This window comes from Sceloporus occidentalis, unplaced genomic scaffold (assembly GCF_023333645.1).
Source record: "Sceloporus occidentalis isolate IW3139 unplaced genomic scaffold, rSceOcc1.0.p SCAF_5, whole genome shotgun sequence".
Lineage (NCBI taxonomy): Eukaryota > Metazoa > Chordata > Lepidosauria > Squamata > Phrynosomatidae > Sceloporus > Sceloporus occidentalis.
Genome location: NW_028316985.1, coordinates 88,026,531 through 88,047,684, shown reverse-complemented (window position 1 = coordinate 88,047,684; position 21,154 = coordinate 88,026,531). Strand labels below are relative to the sequence as shown.

General features: G+C 38.9%; 1 protein-coding gene across 3 annotated transcripts in view; it reads right to left on the bottom strand.

Moving 5' to 3' along the window:
* Positions 1-21,154, bottom strand: part of ITPR2 (inositol 1,4,5-trisphosphate receptor type 2) — a 256,626-nt gene that overhangs the window by 153,049 nt on the left and 82,423 nt on the right. For all 3 annotated transcript variants that reach the window (XM_089524659.1, XM_089524661.1, XM_089524660.1), the window contains exons 16-23: positions 18,459-18,631; positions 17,840-17,959; positions 17,565-17,750; positions 15,532-15,783; positions 14,025-14,169; positions 12,669-12,819; positions 1,466-1,659; positions 782-914 (exon numbers count right to left, since the gene is read on the bottom strand). In XM_089524659.1, coding sequence (XP_089380785.1) covers positions 782-914; positions 1,466-1,659; positions 12,669-12,819; positions 14,025-14,169; positions 15,532-15,783; positions 17,565-17,750; positions 17,840-17,959; positions 18,459-18,631 — 1,354 coding nt within the window. The remainder of the gene's footprint in view (positions 1-781; positions 915-1,465; positions 1,660-12,668; positions 12,820-14,024; positions 14,170-15,531; positions 15,784-17,564; positions 17,751-17,839; positions 17,960-18,458; positions 18,632-21,154) is intronic.

Genomic DNA, 21,154 nt, shown 5'->3' with positions numbered 1-21,154 from the left:
AGGTCAACCAGTAAGTTTCATGGTGGAGCGGGGAATCTGGTCTCCACTATGCTTTTAATTGCTGTACTGTTAAACCAGCATGTTGGACTACAACTCTGGAGACCAGATTCCCTGCTCAATCATGAAACTTACTGGTTGATCTTTGGCAAGTTATCATGCTCTGAGTCTCAGAGGAAGGCAATGGCAAACCTGCTCTGAACAAATCTTGCCAAAAAAAGACCCATGATAGGGGTTAGGGTCCTTAGGGTCGCCATAAGTTGGAAATGACTTGAAGGAACACAACAACAACAACAACAACAACAACAACAACTCTTTTTATGTCTTGCCTTTTTTACTGGATATGTTTTTAAATCTATAGATTGTTTCATTACAGTTTATCAATACCTTTTTGTATGTTTTACGTATATCTTTTTTATCTGTGCCTATATATATATTTTAATCAGTATTTACATTTTGTAAGCCATCTTGCCTCCCACTTCCAAGGAAACAGGGAAGAGACAGTTTTAAAATAATTAAATATGAAGTTATTGATAATGCCCTCATTTTAGATTCTTTGACACAGTGTAAATTAGAAATACTTAAATAGATAGATAGATAGATAGATAGATAGATAGATAGATAGATAGATAGATAGATAGTGCCAGATTAATTCCACAATTCCCATAACAGTTATCGTCAGTGTGAGTAAGACAGAATATAAAATCACAGTTCTTGTTCATTTCAATTCTTACTTTTGAAAAAACTAGTTGCTATTTAGAATTATTTTGCTTTAGCAAAGTACCTGGAGTGACAGCTGGTGAATCAGGTGGAGACATTATGGAGCTATCAGCATTTTCATTGCTCTCGCCAAATTCTTTCTTGTAAATAGACAGCATATAGGATATTCTGTAGTCAAGTCGAACACTAAGAATAAACTAATAAGGCAAAACAATATCAGACTTTTGATCCTCTTTGAAGATGTTCAGAAACATTTCAAGATTATTTATTTATGAAACCAAAGCTACTAATGTGGATTTAAAGCATATTTAATCAAACACATTTATTATTTCAGAACCTAATCCTTTTAACAATCATACAGAGTGCATAAAGTTTGGATGTCTGAAAAATACTACTACTCTATTGTAATAGAAAATATTTTAGAGCCCAGTCTTCTACTGGCCACATAAACCTAGACAAAGGAATTTTAACTCTAACGCAAAATGGCAGCTGAGGAGTTGGTTTATGCTAGAAATCCTCTTCTTCCATTCAAACAATGGAGTAATTCTTATAATGAATCTTTATACATGGTTAATAAAAGACAAAATCCAACATAGCACAAATGGATTTGAACCCACCCAGGATAATGTTCCCCTCTGTTTCTCTCATCTATAATCCCCTCCATCTCTCCCATCCCCTAAATCAAAGGTCCATAATAAGTTGTAACCATGCTTTTGTTTGGATCTAAATTTTATTGCAAGATTTTTACCTGTAAAATCTCAATGATTTTTAACTTGGTGTCCATCACAGTGACATCTTCACTTTCTACAATGCTGGCTTGCTTGCTTGGATGGACACTTGGGGGCACGTCAGGAACAGAAATAGGAAAGATAGAACCTCTGCTGAGAACCATTTGAGTCATCATCTCTCCTACACCATGAATGGTCCTCATGACATTGTTACCTATGTAGAAAGAAATATTAAAATGGAAAGTTGTCACTTCAATAAGCCATAGTCATGTTGGGAGTCACATCACTGGCAGAGCGGGATATGCAGAGTGCAAGCCCTAAAGCACTTTTGTGGCCAACTTCTGAACCTGTCCTTTTTCCTCACCCAAAAGAAAAGGAGGTGAGGAGGATTTAAAGAACACACACTTGTATTTCAAAAATAAAAGTAACCTCCAGCCACTTTCAAATTTTTAAAAACATTTTTGGCATCCTGTAAAGCTCTTGAATGTTCCTAAGGACATAAAATGGCCACCAGACCCACCACAGTTGCCCACCCCAATTTAAATACATATAAATATGTAAAATTGTATCATATGAACAAAATAGTACTAAAACTGGGTCTCACTTGGAATACTTTCAGTGAGAATAATGCTTTCTTGACTAGTTCTCCCAATTTGTATTATAATTATGATTATATGTTAAGGGATCTCATCATATCTCCAGGTTAAACATCTATATGATATGAACCTCATCATCTCATCTCATCATTCATATATATATATATATATAGAGAGAGAGAGAGAGAGAGAGAGAGAGAGCGCTAAACTTCTAATTATGCAGTCTGTGGTATTACGTGACAAGCCCTTCTGTCACACATGGCGCTGTCATACAATGATGTTACTAAATACATGAAAATTGATACTGTTATGTACTTTAAATATACAGGAAAAACTAGATGTGCCACCATACATGTTCAATTAGATTTGAATCTTCTGGCCTGTCAGCCAGTTCACAATAATCAAAAACATAATGGCATGGTGACTGGAAACACCATAAAACCAATTTGCTTCCTGAAGTCAAACATGAGGTCCTCATATCTGGGGAGAAAAAATAAGTACTGAACATGCACAACTAATTCTATAGAAAAGAAAACACAGAGAATGAAAGAGAGCTGGCTGGAGAGCATTTCAGCATTTCCTGAATCGGCTGTGCATTCCTCACTTTTAGACTGCAAAACTATCTGTCAATTTTTGGATGTTTTTCTTGTTTTCTTGTATCCTCCCTTCCTCACTCTTCCTCACTAGTATTCATGAATTTAACATTTTCCAAAGGAAAATAAGTACCCCAGCATCCAAAGGCCATAGTACTGCAACAAGCAGGAGAAAAGTGAGACCACTCCATAGTCAAAGAATGCTAAGCATACCATTTCCTGCTACTCCTCTCAAGGAAATGCAGGAATCATAATATTATATGCATTATCCAATTTTTGTTTCTATATTATTTAACATTTGCAGAATTTCAGTATTCAGTAGTACAGTACTAATGGTAAGAGATTATGTTTTGACAACTTAAGATCAAATCTTCACAGAAAGAAAACACATTTTACAGTCTTCAATGGAAAACTAACATGTCAAGAAAGATTCTAGCCTAGTCATCTCTCTATGGGAATGGGTTTTAGTTTACGTGCGGGAAACTGATATATGCAACCTCATCTGTATCATGACATGAATGCGTGATGCTACTATGTACTAACCAGGGGTGTGTTTAACCCAGTGCTGTTATTCAGTTTGGCAGTAATTCTAAAAGATCTCAGGTTAGAACCTTTGCTATCATGTGATACATGATTCTTTTAACTCATATTTCCAGGGACTGAAGTTGACAACCTTTTCATATCAAAACCAGCTGTTCCATAACTGATATATAATCATGTAAAGAAGGGCTGTACCACTTCCAACCATTTCAGATAGTGAAGGAAACTCCTTCTTAATTATGCCAGGTGCTTACAAATAAACATTGAAAGGCTAATGCTAGGACTGCTTCTGAGCTATCTCTTGTTACAAAAGAGATCACTCTTCCACCCCAAGCTAATGGGTAGAACAGATAAACTTCTGGTGAGGTTTGCCAATTTTTTCCTATGGCTTGAACAACTGTAGAACAGACAGAAGCTTCACCTATTGGACATCTGTCCATCACATAGGAACTTTGCCAGGAAAAAAAAGACGATAAACACAAATCCTTCCTGTAAGAATATTAAACAAAGGCATGACGAGATATTACAGTTAACAGTTAGGAGCTGAAGAGGATTAAAGCCAGTCTGTTTAGTACTGCAATTTTTATGTTGGATTTCATTCATACACCTGAGAAATTCAGTAAGGGAACAAAACAGCTTAATTAATTTTAGTATTTGCAGTTGGAATGGGTTATGATACTCTTTACCAAAATATAGCTTATATCAGTCCAAAGTGATAAGCATATGAATCTTAGACAAGACTTTAATGAATTACAAGAGTGAGGCAATTATATTTCAAATTAACATGGAGCAGGTGTCAGAAAATGCTACTGGAATGAAACAGAATTTGCAGTTATAACAATTATGGATTTACTTCCCTTCAGCACCTGGAGTATTTTGTGAAGCAAGAACCGTTACCAAAATGCAACTGAACTGCTGAGAGGAATGAGAATAATTTAATACACAAAAATAAATGATTAAATACCATAGCCCAATCCAACTCCAAATGGACAGAGCTATCCAGATATAACTGAGTAACAACCACTGCAGAATAAATATTAGCTTGTTTTAAAAAAAAACTGTGGGAAAGTCGTTTTTAGAACTACAGACAATCTGATGAAACTATTTTTCTGAATCCATTTCCATCAGGGCTCAGATGCATTTTGACCCAGACTCTACTGTTACAAGCCTCTGCCTTATCCACAATTGTATTGGCAGTCTGACTACTGGGGCGTGGGACCATTGTGGTTCTCTTTGACTTCTCAGCAAGTCTTTGGTATTATTATCATTTGGTATTCCTTCAGAGAGACTCTGAATTTGGAACAAGAACTAGTACTATGCAGTGTATTCACATCTACTTGGATGGCTGGGTCCAAAAAGTAGTAGGTACTTCAGGGATTTTGATTGGCTCCATGGACCCTTCAGTCTGCAGTACCATTGGGATCATGTTATTTAACATCTATGTGAAAACACTGAACAGTTTCATCCAGACTTTTGGACTGTATTGCCATCAGTATCCTGGTAGCAGTCATCTCAATTTCTTATTTTCAGCTTCTTTTGGTGAATGTGATGGTTTGATGCCTGGTTGTCACAAATGTGCAGGAGAAAAACCTAAGGCCCAGTCCAGATGATTGAGGTGCTGTTACACATGCTTCTTCTGATCAAATTAATGTTGTTCAATCTGTTCAATATTGGGGCTGCACTCCCCATGGATTTCTTAGTGTGACGGTTCTTCTGGATCCCTTACTGTCATATGAGATATAGTAGGTCCCAATAGGATAGAATGCCTTATCCCAGTTTCATTTGGTGGACCAGCTATATCACTATCTGCAGGGATAACCTGCAATTGACTATGTTCCAATAACCTCCAGCTTTGATTATTACTACAATATGCTCTACATGGTTCTGCCTTTGAAAACTGTTCCGAAAATGAAGTGGTCATAAGAACCAGAAGTTCTAAACATAACATGAGACCTAGCCTAACTTTGCAGATCATGGCCAAGCTGCATTGGCTGTCAAAATATTTCCAGGCCCAATTCAAAATGCTGATTTTTAACCTAAAAAGCTTTATTTATTTTGGGATTCTGATACAGACCAGAATTCTTTTCCTGTCATGAAGAGACCAGCTGAGATCAGTATCTGGGCCCTTATTTCAAGAGATCTTCAGAGGATGGTAACAAGGGAAAGGGCTGTTTCAGATGTGGCCCTCACCTATGGATTGCTTGCCTGGCTTCAACATTGCCACCTTTTCAGAGCCAGATTATTCTGCATCCAGGCATTGGGACTAGCCCATTTTAAATATAAGCCTTAGGCCAACAGATTGTTCCAACAAATATTTGTTGAGGTGAACGTGTTTATATTATACATTAGCTGTAATGTTGGGCAACCTGCTAAAGAATTGTTGCACATGCAGGTGAACTTTCTCAAAGGTTGTTGTATTTAAAGAGACACACAATCTTCTATCATGTTTTTGACATGGTGTGTGGCTAGCTAACAGGCTATTGTGCAACAGCATGGCTGAAGGCCATGGCACCTGTTCTGCAATCAGTTGGCAATGTAGGGGTCCAGTGTAGCTATGCTGGAGAGCATTTTCAGTACACTAAAAATGAATAGAATTTCTGTCATTCTTTTGAACTTCTATATATTTTCAAAATACCTTGTCTACTTTAGGGGAAAAAAGCAAGAAATGAACATTAGCAATCTCCTATAAAAGACACATTAATGTGTGGATCAGCAAACTCACCGTCAGACATGTTGACCAAGCCTAGGTAGGTTGGCTTAAAAGAAGTGTTCAATATTTGAATAGGATTATAGCGATAAAACCCTTAAAGCTCAAATTCCAGCTCAGCGTAGGTTTTCATGATAAATCAGTCGGCTGTTCTATACAGTGCTTAACCTACCATTGGAGCTAAATAAACATTAATTAGCTCTAACTGTAGTTCTTTTCACCGATGTGCAGCAAAAAGGGAAAGGGCAAGATAAATGTAGATGATGATAGTAATTTGAACTGACTATAGACTGGCAGGTATTAAAACGAGAAAGCGAGAGAGTGGTTGACATATTTTGGAAGACAATCGTGAGCCTTCTTTCATTATCTCTTATTTTAGAGATCTCATCTTCCTATTGAATAGCAGTTTCTGTCACAAAAACCTGAAGCGTACAACAAACTCATTTAATTTGGCACAATTCATAACGCCCCCACTCTATGAAAGAAGAAACTCAAAGGTATTTTCTTGTGACTGACATCAGCCCCAGTTTTTCTGAACTCAAAATTATACATGCGGATTAAGTTTTCTGGACTCAGACTTCTACCAAGACTAAAATTAGATTGAGAGAAGGCCTCTTGACTAAAACTATGATTCCCTGTTCCCCCTGCCCTTCTATTCAATGGCATTTTACATAATAGTATTAATAAGAAGAAATTCATTCCAGAGAGAACATTTCCAAAATCATATAATAATCTAATTAGTATATACAGTGGGGTCTCGTTTGTGAGCTTGCCATCTGCGGATGTAAGCATCCGTGGATGGCAAGCCCCCATTGTCCCCAATGGCAGCAAAATGCATTCAGCCACACAGCCATTTGGGACAATGGGACTTCCAAACAACGGAGGCTTACCTGAAGTTCTGTTGTCCCTAATGGCGGCATGGCCATGTGCACATGCCACCATTAAGGACAATGGGGCTGTCCCTAATGGTGGCACGGCCACATGCATGCGCCACCGTTGGGGACACCTGGACCTGAGGTCCCGTGGTTTTTGGTATCCACGGCGGGGAGGAGGGCAGAATGGATCTGCTATAGTCACCAAGGCCCCATTGTAGCTCAGTATTTAAAATGGAGTGGGCAATTGCCAAGAATGAGAGGAGCACGGTGCCTCCTGAGGATATTAGAGGGCTGCATCCTCTTATCAAATCTGACTTTTTTACTTTTACATCCCACCCCCTTAAAATCCCCCCGTAACCCCTTGGAAGGGGAGAGAGGCAATGTAAAGCCGAAGGCTTTCTTGGAAGGGGAGAGAGGCAATTTCACAATTGTGAATCTAGGGGAAGCTTTTTTAAAAGCAAGAAGTAAATTCAAAGCCAATTCCAGATTACTTCTTAATTTTAAAAAAAAGCCTCTCTTGGGCCTAAACAGCCCAATGACCCTTAGAAATATGCGAAAACTGCAGACATGGAAGAATTTAAATATATAAATATGGGGGAGGGTGATTTTTAGGGCCAGAAAAAAAAAACATCCTTAGCACCTGTGTACTGCCCACAGGTCACAGGTGCTGTTTGTCCACCACATCATAGTGATGCCTCTTCTGTTAAATTATTAGTAAGTACAATATGCATATTTTATCATACCATAGGTTCTTATTGTCAACCAGTATTTTTAATGGGTCCATAATTGATCACTTGCCCAAACAGAATTCTTCAGATACTCATTCTTACATTAAAAAGAACAATCAGCTTCTGAAAAACAAGTTCTCATTATAGTGCAAAGCAGCTACTGAAGAACATGTCTACTTGGGCCCATATTATACAGTCTCCCATGCCCATAAATCAGAGCAAAATTCCCAAAAATGTTCCTTGCTGTTTTGGAAATTTTGTTCATACAGAAGTAGCATTTGTTTCAATTGTTCCATTGATTATGTTTATGAGGTCTGCCACCATGTAGCTGGTAAGACACTGCTAACATAAAATGTATCATTATTTTGGCATCACTAGGAATCTTTAGTATGCCCTTTGTTTTAGTTGAACCATTGGGAGAGGTTGTTCAGAGTTCTGAGGCCCGGTGTCATTTGTATGCTGATGTCACCCAATTTCTCCTTTCCATCTAAATTCAAGAAAGCCATTTCAGTTCTAAACTATGGTCAATTGTCACTAACAGAATGGCTGAAAGCAAACAACCTGAAGCTTAAGCACAGAAGATAGTAGTGCTCCTTATTAGTGAAGAGCAAACCATGGGAACAGGAAGCCAACAGAGTTATATTCCTCCAAAATCCAAGGTTTGCAGTTTTGATGTATTCTTGGATCGAAACTGGAGCACAGAAAGCTGGTTTTCTCTGATGACTACAAGTGCATTCACATAGTTAAACCATCTGTGTCCTTTCCTAGATATGTCAGATCTGGCCATGGTGACACATGCCTCACCTGGATTACTATAAGGTAACCTGAGTGGGGCTACCCTTGAAAGTGCTCAGAAACTTCAGTGGACCTGAACAGTTGTAATTGACGGGCGGGGGGTTACTGGAAGGATATCAATCCCTTGTTACATCAATTCCACTTTCTACTGCTCCATTTCTGGCAACAATCAAAATTGGTGATTATTTATTCATTCATTCATTCATTCATTCATTCATTCATTTGTTTATTTTAATCTAATTTATAACCCATCATTCTCCCAGCACAGGATCCAAAGCAGTGTACAACAAGCATACAATGTTTTAAAAGCCCAATATGACTTTTAAAAAATACACAAAAGGTAAAATAGAAACTATGGGGCTGTACAGATGAGAAGGGGATGGCCAGAGGCCGCCCTTTCTCTTTCGGATCACTGCCACAGCAACTGCATGGGCGCGGCAATGATCCGCTCTAAAAAGGAGCTGCGAAATGCAGCTTCTTTCCACGCTGCTGCCAAGGCACCATTAGCACCCTGGAGCAGCATGGTGATGGCTCTTATGTGCCACACTATTCGGACATGGCACACAAGGCATATCATCGGCGTGCACGCCATCTGAACGCGTGTGCACCCAAAATGGCACCGAGAGAGTGTGGAGCGTGTGGAAGCTCCTCTCTCCCGAGCCCTAATTTCAGCCTTAGGCTGCCACAAAGCGGTGGTCTGTACCGGGCCAAAATTTCTATTCAAAAAAAATGTTAGAAACAAATTTTAAAAGAATCAAAAAGATACTTAAAACATAATAAAATTAAAAACACTGCACGCATTATCAAAGGTTCTGTCTGTCATAACATTTGAAAAAACCAAATACCTCCTAAAATAAAAGGCCTTCACCTGCCAGCGAAAAGACAGTGCTGGGAGGAGCAAACCAAACCTCCTGGAGAAGGGGAGTTTCTTAACTTGGCTGTCTCCCATGTCCACATCAAACATATCTGGGAGGTTGCTAGAGCCAAGAAAAAGCCTTCCCTTGCGGATCTTGGAGCATAGGCAAGCTCATATAAGAATGTATAGTTTTTCAAATAGTCTGGGCCCAAGCAATACTACATTATACAGCTTGTGTCCCGACTATCTGAAGGACCACATCTTCCTATATGAGGCTGCCTGAAACACTGAGATCTTTGTGGGAGGCTTTTCTTTTGGTCTTACCACCTTTGCAGGCATGTCTTTTGTGAATGTGGGAGAAGGACTCCTCCCTCTTGCCCTTTAGTCAGATGGAGAAAACAATTCTATTTCAAGCTTTGGGAAGCTGACTGAAAGGGGGTTTCACAGTATTCTCTTCTACTGATTTTTATCTTTTGACTTTTTATTGGATATGTTTTAACTGATTTCACTTCTATAGTTTAATAACATTTTAACAATAATTTCTGAATACTTTTACTTATATACTTGTATGCATTATTATCTGTACCATGGGCACTCCGCGTTCACTGGGGTTAGGGGCACAGGACCCCTATGAAAATGGAAAAAATGCAAATAAAAAACAATATATTTTAAACCTGCAAGAACACCTCTCTAGGAATCTCTAGGTCCTCCAATGGAACTCTGTGGCCAACATCTGACAGACATTGATCACAGAATCATACTGGAGGACCTACAAATGCCTAGGCAAATGTTTTCTCTAATAATCTCTAAGTCCTCCAGTACAACTCTATGACCAATTTCCAGCAGAATTGCACTAGAGGCCTACAGATTCTTAGAGAGGACATATTAATGAAATCTGCAATTAATCAAATCATCAAAAGTCAAAGCCACAAACGTGGAGGGCTGAAGGTATTTCTTTTTATTTTGGTATGCTGCATTGAATCCCAATTTCAGTGGCAAAGTAAGATGTTAATGAATGAATGAACAGATATTCCCAAGCAAGTAACAAAATGAATATATTTTTTAATTTTATTTTTAAAGCTTATTTTATTTCATCATTTTTGAGTTGCCCTTCTATAACAGGACACTCAAGGTGGCATATAATTTCATTTAATTTAGTTTATGGAAACCACAACTCAAGGTGAGACTGCAACTGTTGGGGAAAAGAAGGGGCTGGATCCTAGATTCTCCTGTACTATCTCTAATTGCCTTTGGCAATGCTTCAGCTTCTTAAGTTACCCAGTGCCCAATTCTTCCAATTAGGTTAGCAGTTCTATATAGCTCTGTATGTCACACAGGAGGCCATAAACCATGAATACCATTTCCATTTTCACACATAGCTGGAACCTGCCCTTTAGTTACAAATGAGGATTTGAGAAAGCCTCATGGTGTGATATGTTTTATTAATACTCCAGCAAAGGCTCATTGAGCACTCATCATGGGCTTAATGCTGCCATGACAACTTTGTATATAAATATCTATTCATTTTCTTTTATTTCTTAGTGCTATTTAATATTTCTGTTTCGCAGAAGCATGAAAAAAGCAGATAAGAGTACTGTGGGGACCGAGACAAAAGCCTGGTGGTAAGTATTAAAGCAGAATGGGAAACTTCTGGCCTTCCAGTTGCTTTGGACTTTATCACTCAGAAAGTTGTCAGCACAGACAACGATAAGAGATGTTGGGAGTAGTCACTCAAAACACCTGGAGCCTTTTTGCAAACAAAGATAATACTACAATTCCACTTTAATTTTCATGGCAACATCCCGTGGAATCCAGGATTTGTAGTTTGGTGAGGCACTAGAACTCCTTGGCTGAACATTCTAAGTATCCCTCCATAAACAGGATTCAGGATTAAACAGGACATTACCATGGCAGTTAGAGTATCATCATAGCACTATAATTGTGCAGTATGAAAAGACCCCAGTAGGACCCATGTTTCACCAGTGTTGTACTAAAGATAAAGATTTTGGAGCATTTCAGATTTTGGAATTCCAGATACGGGACACTCAACCTGTACCACTAACAGAAAATATGTAACAGAAAATAAAGCATAATATTTTAAATTTGGTATACCAGCACAGAAATTGAAGTGACTGAATGTGTGAGTCCTATTGAGATCATTTTTTGTAATTAGAATTTACTACATGTTATTTTTATATTATTTTAGGTATTTATATCCCGCCCTTCAGCCCTAATGGCTATCAGGGCGGCTTACATTTATTATTATTTTTAACCAGACAGTTCCCTGCCCGCAGGCTTACAATCTAAAAGACACGACACAAAAGGAGAAGGGAATGGTGAGGGGGCAGGGGATCAGGTCCAGCATTCTTCTCTCCCTCTGAGGCCTGGACCAAGGCAGATGGACCAGAGGGAGGGCTCTGCTTCTTCCAGGCAGGCCTGGTGGAGTTGACATGGCAAATACCTGGTCTGTACTGAATTTTGTAAAACACACACACACACACACACACTCTTCCTCAAGCCACCCAGGAAACTTCATTGTGTAGGCTAATAATCATGTGTCTATAAGAGTCATGTGTTATTAGCTAGTACCAAGAAATCACTATGCAGGAAAAGCATGGACACCTGTCTGAATGGGGTGTCTCAAAGTAATGCTCAGTGTGAACACTCCAAATGTACATTCAGTACATACACCCAGGAATCTTTCCTTCTGTTTATTTTTGTTTGACTTTTATATTAACAAAGCTTCTACACACATTTCCGGACATACTCAAATTTCAATATTCGCTTTGGCCGAAACACATTCTGTGAATCCCATCAGAACACTAGAAAATACAGCACCAAATATTCACATTGTTTCAGTGTTCTTTGATTTCTCTTTGCTCCATTTCACTACACTGCTTCCATTCTCTTTCTTTGCCTTCAGAATCTTCAGCCTTATTTGCCCACAAACTAATGCAACTGGCTGTGGGCAAGTGAGGCCAACAAGTGAAAACGTAAAGAAGGAAAATATGATGAAAATCACTGAAAAGGAGAGACATTTTTGATATTTATGAAAAAGGTAGCACAAAATGAGATAGCTTTGACTCGGCATTAATTTTATGATCAGCAATACAATATGAAAAGCTTAGCATCAGAGATCACCTTTTGCGTATTCACTTATGTAACTCTTGTAAATAAATGAAACAAAGCAGGAGTCACACCAGTCCACATAACATCTATTTCTGTATAGTTCTGCTGAAATCAGTGGAAACTGTATGTTTATAATTACACTTTGGATTAAATGAATTATTTTAATGGATTATGTTGTTTAATCATTATTGTATCATTTTTAAGGATTCATTTTATTGTGTCTAGTTTGACTGTAAACTACTTTGAGTGTTTTATTTCCTAAATGAAAGCGAGAAAAGGTTTCAAGTGCTGCTATTTAACCAAGGGATATTTCTTTGAATCTAGGATTGCAGCAACTGGTCATTGCAAAGAGGCAGTGAGTACTGCTTTAAGCAATAAGCATTTTCTGTTATTTTCATTCTTACCTCCATCCTGAAATTTGCTTAATCTTTCAAGGTAGGTTGACATTGGCACTTGCACAATATCAAGAATAGCCAATAGCGTTCTGGTTAACCTGAGTAGTTCACTAAAACTGTAAAAGCCAAAGTAGATGAGATTGCGAGCCAGATGCACCACCTTAAAAAAAAAAGAGGGGGGGGGAGAGGAAACCAAAATTTCAAATGCAAAAAAGAAATCCAAATATTAAATTTGTAATGGACCACATACTTAAAAATTAATCCTATATGATTTTCCTAGATGCCGTCTTTGACTATTGTTATGTTCCTTCCAATTTATGGTAACCTTATCAAAGGTTTTCTTGGCAAAATGTATTCACAAGAGGTTCACCACTATCTCCTTTCTATGACTGAGAGAGTGTGACCTGCCCAACCAAGGTCACCCAGTAGCTCAGCAAGGATTCAAACTGTGGTCTCCCAGATTCAAGTCTAACACTCAAACTACTATACCCTACTGTAGATGCAAATTAATTCACTTAATGGATATGAACTATCATATGGTGATGGCTTCACTAATGTGCACTATCCATAGGGCCTCAGGCCATACTTCAACTTTCCCAATGTAGGTTTCTGCCTTTCCGCATTCTATATATCACAAGGCACTAAGGAAAATAGAGATGACAGGAAGGATTCCCTGGAACGACTTGTTTGTCCTCATAATTCCTACTGACCCAAACTGAGGGTGCATCTGCATTGCAGAATTAAAGCAGTTTGACACCACTTTAACTACTCTGACTCCATCCTGGGGTTTGAAGTTTTGTGAGGCACCAACACTCTTTGGCAGTGAATGCTAAAGATTTTGCAAAACTACAAATCACAGGATTCCATAGGATTGGGCTACAGCACTTGGGGCCCAAAGTAACATGAGCAACATGATCAGCTGGTCCACTGACATATTTTCTAATGAGCAGGTAAAGACCTGTTGTTGTGTTTGTGTTTTCAAGTTGCATGTTGACTTATGGCAAGGAGTTTTCTCAGGTAGGAAATATTCAGGGATGGTTTATCAGTTCCTTCCTCTGAAATATAGCCTACAGCACCTGGTATTTATTAGTGGTCTCCCATCGAAACACTAAACAGGGCTGACCCTGCTTAGCTTCCAAGATCAGACAGGATCTGGTGCCTTTCGGGTATTTAGACCCTATCTCCAAATTACCATGGACATAGTATCACAAGTGAGAAACTTCATACAGAATGGAAAGGAAAAGAGAGAGAGAAAGAGAGAGAGAGAGAAAAGGTTAAATTGGCTGCTATTCTCCTTCACCTCCATAGCTATTTCTCAATTTGAAACACTTAGCCAGTAGAACTGGTCACGATAATAGGAAATACCTCAAAGGTTAGTTTGTTCTTCTGTTTGTCTCCAAAAGGAAAGGGCTGATTCACAACTTCTTTCAAGTACTCTTCCACACATTCCATTGTCAAAGCAAATTTCCTCTTCATGTCATTCCGTGAGGAGTCTGTGAAAGAGTCGTACCTATAAAGCAAGACAGAGAGCAAAAGCTGAATGAATGGGAAAGCAGGAGGTTGAAAACTCTTGATCCATTATTCTTGGTGAATAACAAGTGTGAACATTTGACAGATAGAAGGTTGGTGACATCTCCCATGGACTTGTCAGATAAACATTACAAAAAAGAGTTAAGAGAAGATGCAGCATGAGTACCAGTCTAGATGCCAGCAAACATTTTTGCTGTCTCCAGGTTTTAACTGATTGCGGGTTTTGCTGTCTATATAAACTACCTAGAGTTTATATAAAAGCTAGGATAATTTAAAATCAAATAGATGGATCAAAGTTAGAGCATATGTCCTGTTGCTTGATTACTTCAGAAATATTGTGCCTGCCACAAAAATTAAAGTCTAGCCTTGAAGACATATAAATTAGCAAGACAAGAATCTAGGTAGATGGGAGTGCTGTTTTCATTTCTATGCTCTTTGAATAATGAGAGCATCTGGATACTGCACTGAGATCTGTGAAAGCCTTGCCCACCCATGCAGTGACCTGGACTAAGATCTCTGCCAAGGTAGTTAATACACTGCTGTTAGCAGAGAAACAGCAGTCTTAATGTGGTTTGCTGGGGAATGGATGGAGAGAAAGCCACTCCTCCTCCTCCCATCACCAATCACTCCTATTACAATGGAAAAGCAACAATCTCAACAATGAGGACCCCAGCACCCGCACGCAGCAACCTCTTCTCTTAACAAGGATCCCCCACCAAGATCACTTTGTTTCCTCTACCACTGCTAACAGTGGCCTCCGATGTATCCAGTTCCCTCTCTCTCATCCGCCAGCAGGCCTGGATATGTTTGCTGACTTGCTGCTGCTAAGCAAACCAACAAAAGTCCCTAACGCCAAAACACCCAAGATGTATGAACAAAAAACAAAACTAAAGGGTTCTGCCAAAGAAAACCTATATGTGTAGAAATTAACTAAATAAATTAACTAAATTATATCCCACTTCCAATTACCAAAAGACACTACTATGAAGAAATAGGGGATTAAATAAACCCTGGAGTAGAGAAGCCAGTAAAATTTCTAAAAGGGTATAAATACCCCACTAAGAGTTATGCAAATGTAAAAAATAAAATCATAAAATGATATAAAACACTAAAGGCCAGACGCGTTTCGACCTCAGTCTTCCCCAGTGGCCTATAATCATTTAAAATATATATATATATATATATATATATATATATATATATATATATATGACAATTTCATTTTGGAGTGTAGAATTCTTATTTGTGGGGGCAATACCCTCATTCCCTCCTCCTAGTAACTACACCCCTGATCCACTCTATACTTCATGAACCAGTCCAGGGTTTTCAAAAGAGAACTCACTCATGAATTGTAATCTTGGTAGGGATTTCAGTCCACAGCCTGGCATACTTCACAGGTACCACTGTCTCTTGAGGATCTCTGTCCACATGCATGTGTAACATGAGGCGGCAGAAAGAGGCTCGCAAGTCATAAGGCAGGCTCTCATCTGACATGCAGCGTAGGATCAGATCCACGGAGAGCTGTGTAGAAATCTGGTTAATAGCTAAGTATTGGCGATCCAAGCACATCCGGGCAAAAAGGTTTAATTGATACCTAAAGATAAGAAAAAGAAACAGCTGTCATTTCCATTCTGCAACTTTTATCCAATTACCTGGTTTACCTAAATTAAATAAATAATTACATATTTGAAGAAATAAATATGACCAAAACTCATCAGCCACATCACTAGGTTTTTACTATGTGTACGACTGTTAAATTTTTCACTTATTTATAAAACAAGGGCCCACAATATACAATGTGTACAGCAGTCTTTTCACTAAATCTTCAAGCTATCTTTAAAAACTATGTTGCAATGCAGTCCTGCATCCTGCTTTTATATCCTATTTCTAACGAAAATGATACAGGCTGCAAATACACTGCTGATTAAAATGATTTAGCTCAGGGGTAGGCAACCTTTTTGAGCCGGGGGCCGGGTTGCTGTCCCTCAGACAACTGGGGGGCCGAAGCCAAAAAATAAACAATTAAATAATTTTTTTTAAATTTAAATAAATAAATAAACCGGGACAAATGTAGGACAAAATTTTCAAATGTTGGACACTTTTTTTTAAAAAGTGGAGGACATGCGAAAAAATTTGCTGATTTTTTAAAAAATGTTAATATAAATGCATGTTTCTGAGATTCTATAGACAATTGCCCTGCGCGTGAGAGGCCAAAGGCCCTGGCGGCAGGACCGGGCTGGGGCCGGTCCCAAGGCGTCGCCGGGCCGCATCCGGCCCGCGGGCCGCAGGTTGCCTACCCCTGATTTAGCTGATTAAAATGCAATCCTAGGCAAGTTTACTCAAAAATTAGTCTCACTGTATTCAGTAGGGCTTATTCTCATGGAGATCTGCACACAGCGATGTTATGCAATGAAGTCTAGCTTAAAGAACCCGTAACAAATATCTACAGCTCATCCACTGACCAATTCAAGATTGTTCAGGAGTTACTCTTTCTTCAGGAATATACTGAAGGTTCCATTTCCTGAACCAACGAGCTTTGGCATAATTTGTTGATATTTATGCCTCATTTGTCCTTCCTTCAGCAATATGTATTTTACTATCCAGTTATTTTCAGATCCATAGTCATGAAATTTCCACTACTCCCATATGGAATTGCCTTTTTTTTTAAAAAAAATAAACTTTTAAAATTTCATAATTATATTTATATCTTATGTTTTCTTATGTCCATGGGCCTCTTATCCATGGACTGATTTGATCCATATTGAAACTGCTGACGTTTACAACTACTGTAGCTTCTAATGCTCCCAGATCAGTCCCAGGGCACACAGGCAATAGACTTTGATCATGTTAAGCAAAACAGCATCACCACATTTCACAGTCCCATCTTCACTGAATATGCAGTGATCCTATTGTAGCAACAGGCTACCCATCCATGGACTGGTGCACACACAGATCACCCTTCCCCATATTAGCCCATAGGTTTGCTGATGTGGGTGTACACACATTACCACCCATTGACTAATATGATATTGAGCTCCTGTGTTTTTTCCCATCTATGAGGGATGAGTGTGGGTGGAATCAAACCTCTGAAGATGAGAAGAGCCCACTGTATTTTGGTTCAGCCATTGTACTGTCAGATTTCCTCCACCATGTAATTTAACAATGAAGAAAACCACATTTTATTCTCAAAGGCAATTTTTTTTCCTGCTGATCCTATGACTGAATGTCTACATTAGGCCTCTGTAATCTGTGCATTCTTTATTGCCACTTGTCAGGTGGGGTTTGCTGATGAATCCAGAAAAGATGGAAGGAAGATCTAAGACAAAATCATGCCCTTTGGGCTATCTCATTTCACTAAAGAAAAAATAATTTTACCTGTAGTACGTCAGGACCTCTAAATCAGTTTTGGTGCCTTCCTTAGCTTCTTGTGCAAGATGCCTGATTGCTTTACCATGAGGTTCCTTGTTGCTATCAATCCAGTAGAGCCAAACTTCTTCTTCATCCATGTCATCAGAGAGGACAGAACAATCCAACGGGTTTTCCATTTGCATGGAAACCAACCTTAAAACAAGCAGTTCACATGATATCTCCTAATAATCATTTGAAGGAAGCAATGTCAATGAATGAAAAAGAGAACCCAATTTACTTACTTGGTCTGAATAAGAATGTCAGCATTTCCTGGGCTCAGCATATATTTACAAATAAGTTCCTGAGTGACTGGTATTGCAGTTGTGTTAGAAACACATAAGTCTGACAGATAGTCCAAGAACCTTAAAGGATGGGAGAATAAACAAGAAATAGCAATGTGGAGCACTGTAGGAGTTACAGGAGAAGCTGTAACACTGTGATTATCAAGAGCATCTCATCCCGGAAACAACTGCCATATGAATATACATGTATACTATATTGTGGTCAGGATCCAATAGGGTGCTTCTGACAGAACTGTGTTCATAAGCAAAACTGGTGGGGGAGAGTGACTCCCCCCTTTCTGTGTAGTCTCCTGTGCATTCTCAAAATCTGTTCCAAAGTAATGGGAAACACTGGAACCAGTTATTGGAACCAGAGGGGAAGGAAAGAAAGTTATATTGTGTTAGCAGTTGGGTGCTAGCATGACCTTGGCTTTAGACCACATTGTTAGTTTAATGGAGTGCAGAAGTTGCTCCTGGTATTACCATAAATTCATATAATGAGTTTGCTTTTAAAAAAAAAAAATTGAGATTATCAACATATGAGATGAATCAACAAAGAAATACATGGACTGCCTCAAACCTTGGCTCCCGATTCCTCCTGAGTAAATTTACAAATGTCTCTATTTCTTTAGCTGTGATATGTTTCTCTAGTAGCTTCCTGTTGTTGTGCAACAAAGCTGTGATGGTGTCTTCTGCCAAGATATCATAGCCGATCTGGGACTGCATGACGCAGAAGTTCTTAGCAATGTATTCCTGGAAGAAAATCCCAGGGTGATCTGTCAGACAGCTGGAAAGACTGAAGGCTCCACACTCCCCCCCCCCCCCCCGCTTCTTTCTTTCTTTCTTTCTTTCTTTCTTTCTTTCTTTCATAAGCAGATAAAAGGCCACTGTTTCTTTTGTCAATGAAGCTTGCTCCATTTCCCCTGTGTTTATTTATTTCAGTATAATTTTTCTCCTGCTCCTTCACAGGGGCCTAAGATCAGCAACAAGCATGAAAAATAAGACAATTCAAAATAGCCAAATAATAATAATAATAATTGATTCTGCCCTTTTGAAGAGGAAAGATTCACAATTCTTCTGTACTTGGGCTTAGACACTGACGGGTCTCAAAATGAAGATTGCTCCATGACTGTGAGGGAGCCATCAAGAATAATACTATAAAATAGCTGCAGCCCTGCGGAAAATATTCTAAAAACATTTTTTTAAATGAAACTGGACGTGACCTCATCTTCACTTTCAGGGGCCTGTTCACACTAAACAATTATAGCATTATGATTCCTATGGAATCCTGGAGCTTATAGTATGGGGTAGTTTGGGGAGGCATTAGAGGTGCTCTCTGGCTGAGACTTCTAAATACCTCTCCATAAACTGCAGATCCCAGGACTCCATAGGTTGTTGCCATGGCTGCCATGGCAGTATAATAGTATTGTGTCAAAAGGACTCAGGCAGTGGCGATGATTTCCTCCTCCTCTTCTTCTACTTCTTGAAAAGACCTCACCCACCCAAACAACATCTTTCTATAAAAGGAAATCAAGTGTTACTGGAGGCTTCCAGGAGCAGTTATCCTCCTATGTCGAGTTTTGTTTCCCCCTAATGGGACAACTTTACCCCTAGCAGGGCCTAGAAGCTACAAAAAAAGATGAAAGCTTGCTTGCAACCCATAGACCTCATGTTGCCTATGTCTGCTGTCCTGCATACTCTCACTGTTCAGATTTCTGAAAACAATGAAGAATGCACTCTTACTTTTTCTTAATGGTCATGATAGCCAAAAGGAATAACAAAGGAGAAGATGGTATATAAGGTATGCAGGATTCAAGCTACTACTGGCTTTATGCATCAAAGGCCCTTTATATTAAGGGCTTTATAAATCAAAGCCAACATTTTTTATTAGAGTGAACACAGATGAGTGCCACATTATACTGGAGTTAGATTTATAAATTATTCTCCTCTACATTGCCCCCTGTTGCCAAAGACCATGTTTAGTCAGTATCCTCTAGTTCTAATGTAAATATAAGTGTGCCCTAGAGTACCTTTACACCATAGAAATAATGCAGTTTGAAACCACTTTATCTACCATCCTACAGAGATTTGTAGTTTTGTGAGCCACCAACATTCTTTGACAGAGAAGGCTAGAGACTATTGTTACTGTTGTTGTTAACCACCTTTGAGTTGATCTCAACTTGTGGTGACCCCATGGATGAGACATTTCCAAGGGTCCCTATCCTCCATTGCTCTGCTTAGTTCCTGTAAATTCATACTGTGACCTTAATAGAGTTCATCTATCTAGTATGTGGTTTTCCTCTCTTTCTGCTTCCTTCCACCTTTCCTAGCATTATGGTCTTTTCCAGTGAGTTGTGCCTTCTCATGATGTGGCCAACGTATGATAGCCTACTTAATCATCTTGGCTTCCTGGTAGATTTCTACTTTGATCTGTTCAAGGACCCATTTGTTTGTCTTTCTGGCTGTCCACAGTATTCTCAGCACACTTCTCCATCACCACATGTTAAATGAATTTATTTTCTCCTTAACCACTCTCTTAATTGTCCAGCTCTCATATGCATACATGGTAACAGAGAATACAATTGCTTGTACAATTCTAACTTTCATGCTTCATTGTGTATCTTTGCTCTTTAGGATCTTTTCTAGTTCTTTCATAGCTGCTCTTCCCATTCTTAGCCTTCTTCTGATTCCTTGGTTTCAGTCCCCATTCTGATCAATGTTTGATCCAAGGTACAGAAACTCTTTATTTCTATTTCCTCATTGTCTAGGTTGAACTTGTGTAGATCCTCCATGGTCATTATTTTTTGGTTTTCTTATGTTCAGCAGTAAGCCTGCCTCTGGACCTTCTTCCTTAGTAGTTGCTCTAGATCTGTGGTGTTTTCTGCAGGTAATATGGTGTTGTCTGCATATCTGAGATTGTTGATGTTCCTTCCTCCTATTTTCACTCTGCCTTCTTCTGTATCCAAGTCTGCTCTTCATATAATATTTTCTGCATGTAAGTTGAACAGATAAAGTAAAAGGATGTAGCCTTGTCTTATCCCTTTGCCATTTGGGAACCATTCTGTTTCTCCATGGTCTCTTCTAACAGCAGCCTCTTGTCCTAAGTACAGATTCCTCATCAAGAGTATCAGAGGTGGTGGGACTCCCATGTCTTTAAGGGCATTTCTTACATGATCTACACAGTCAAAGGCTTTCTTGCAAAATTACAATATCCAGGATTCCATAGGATGGAGCTACAGAACTTAAAATTGGACCAAACTGCATTATTTTCACAGT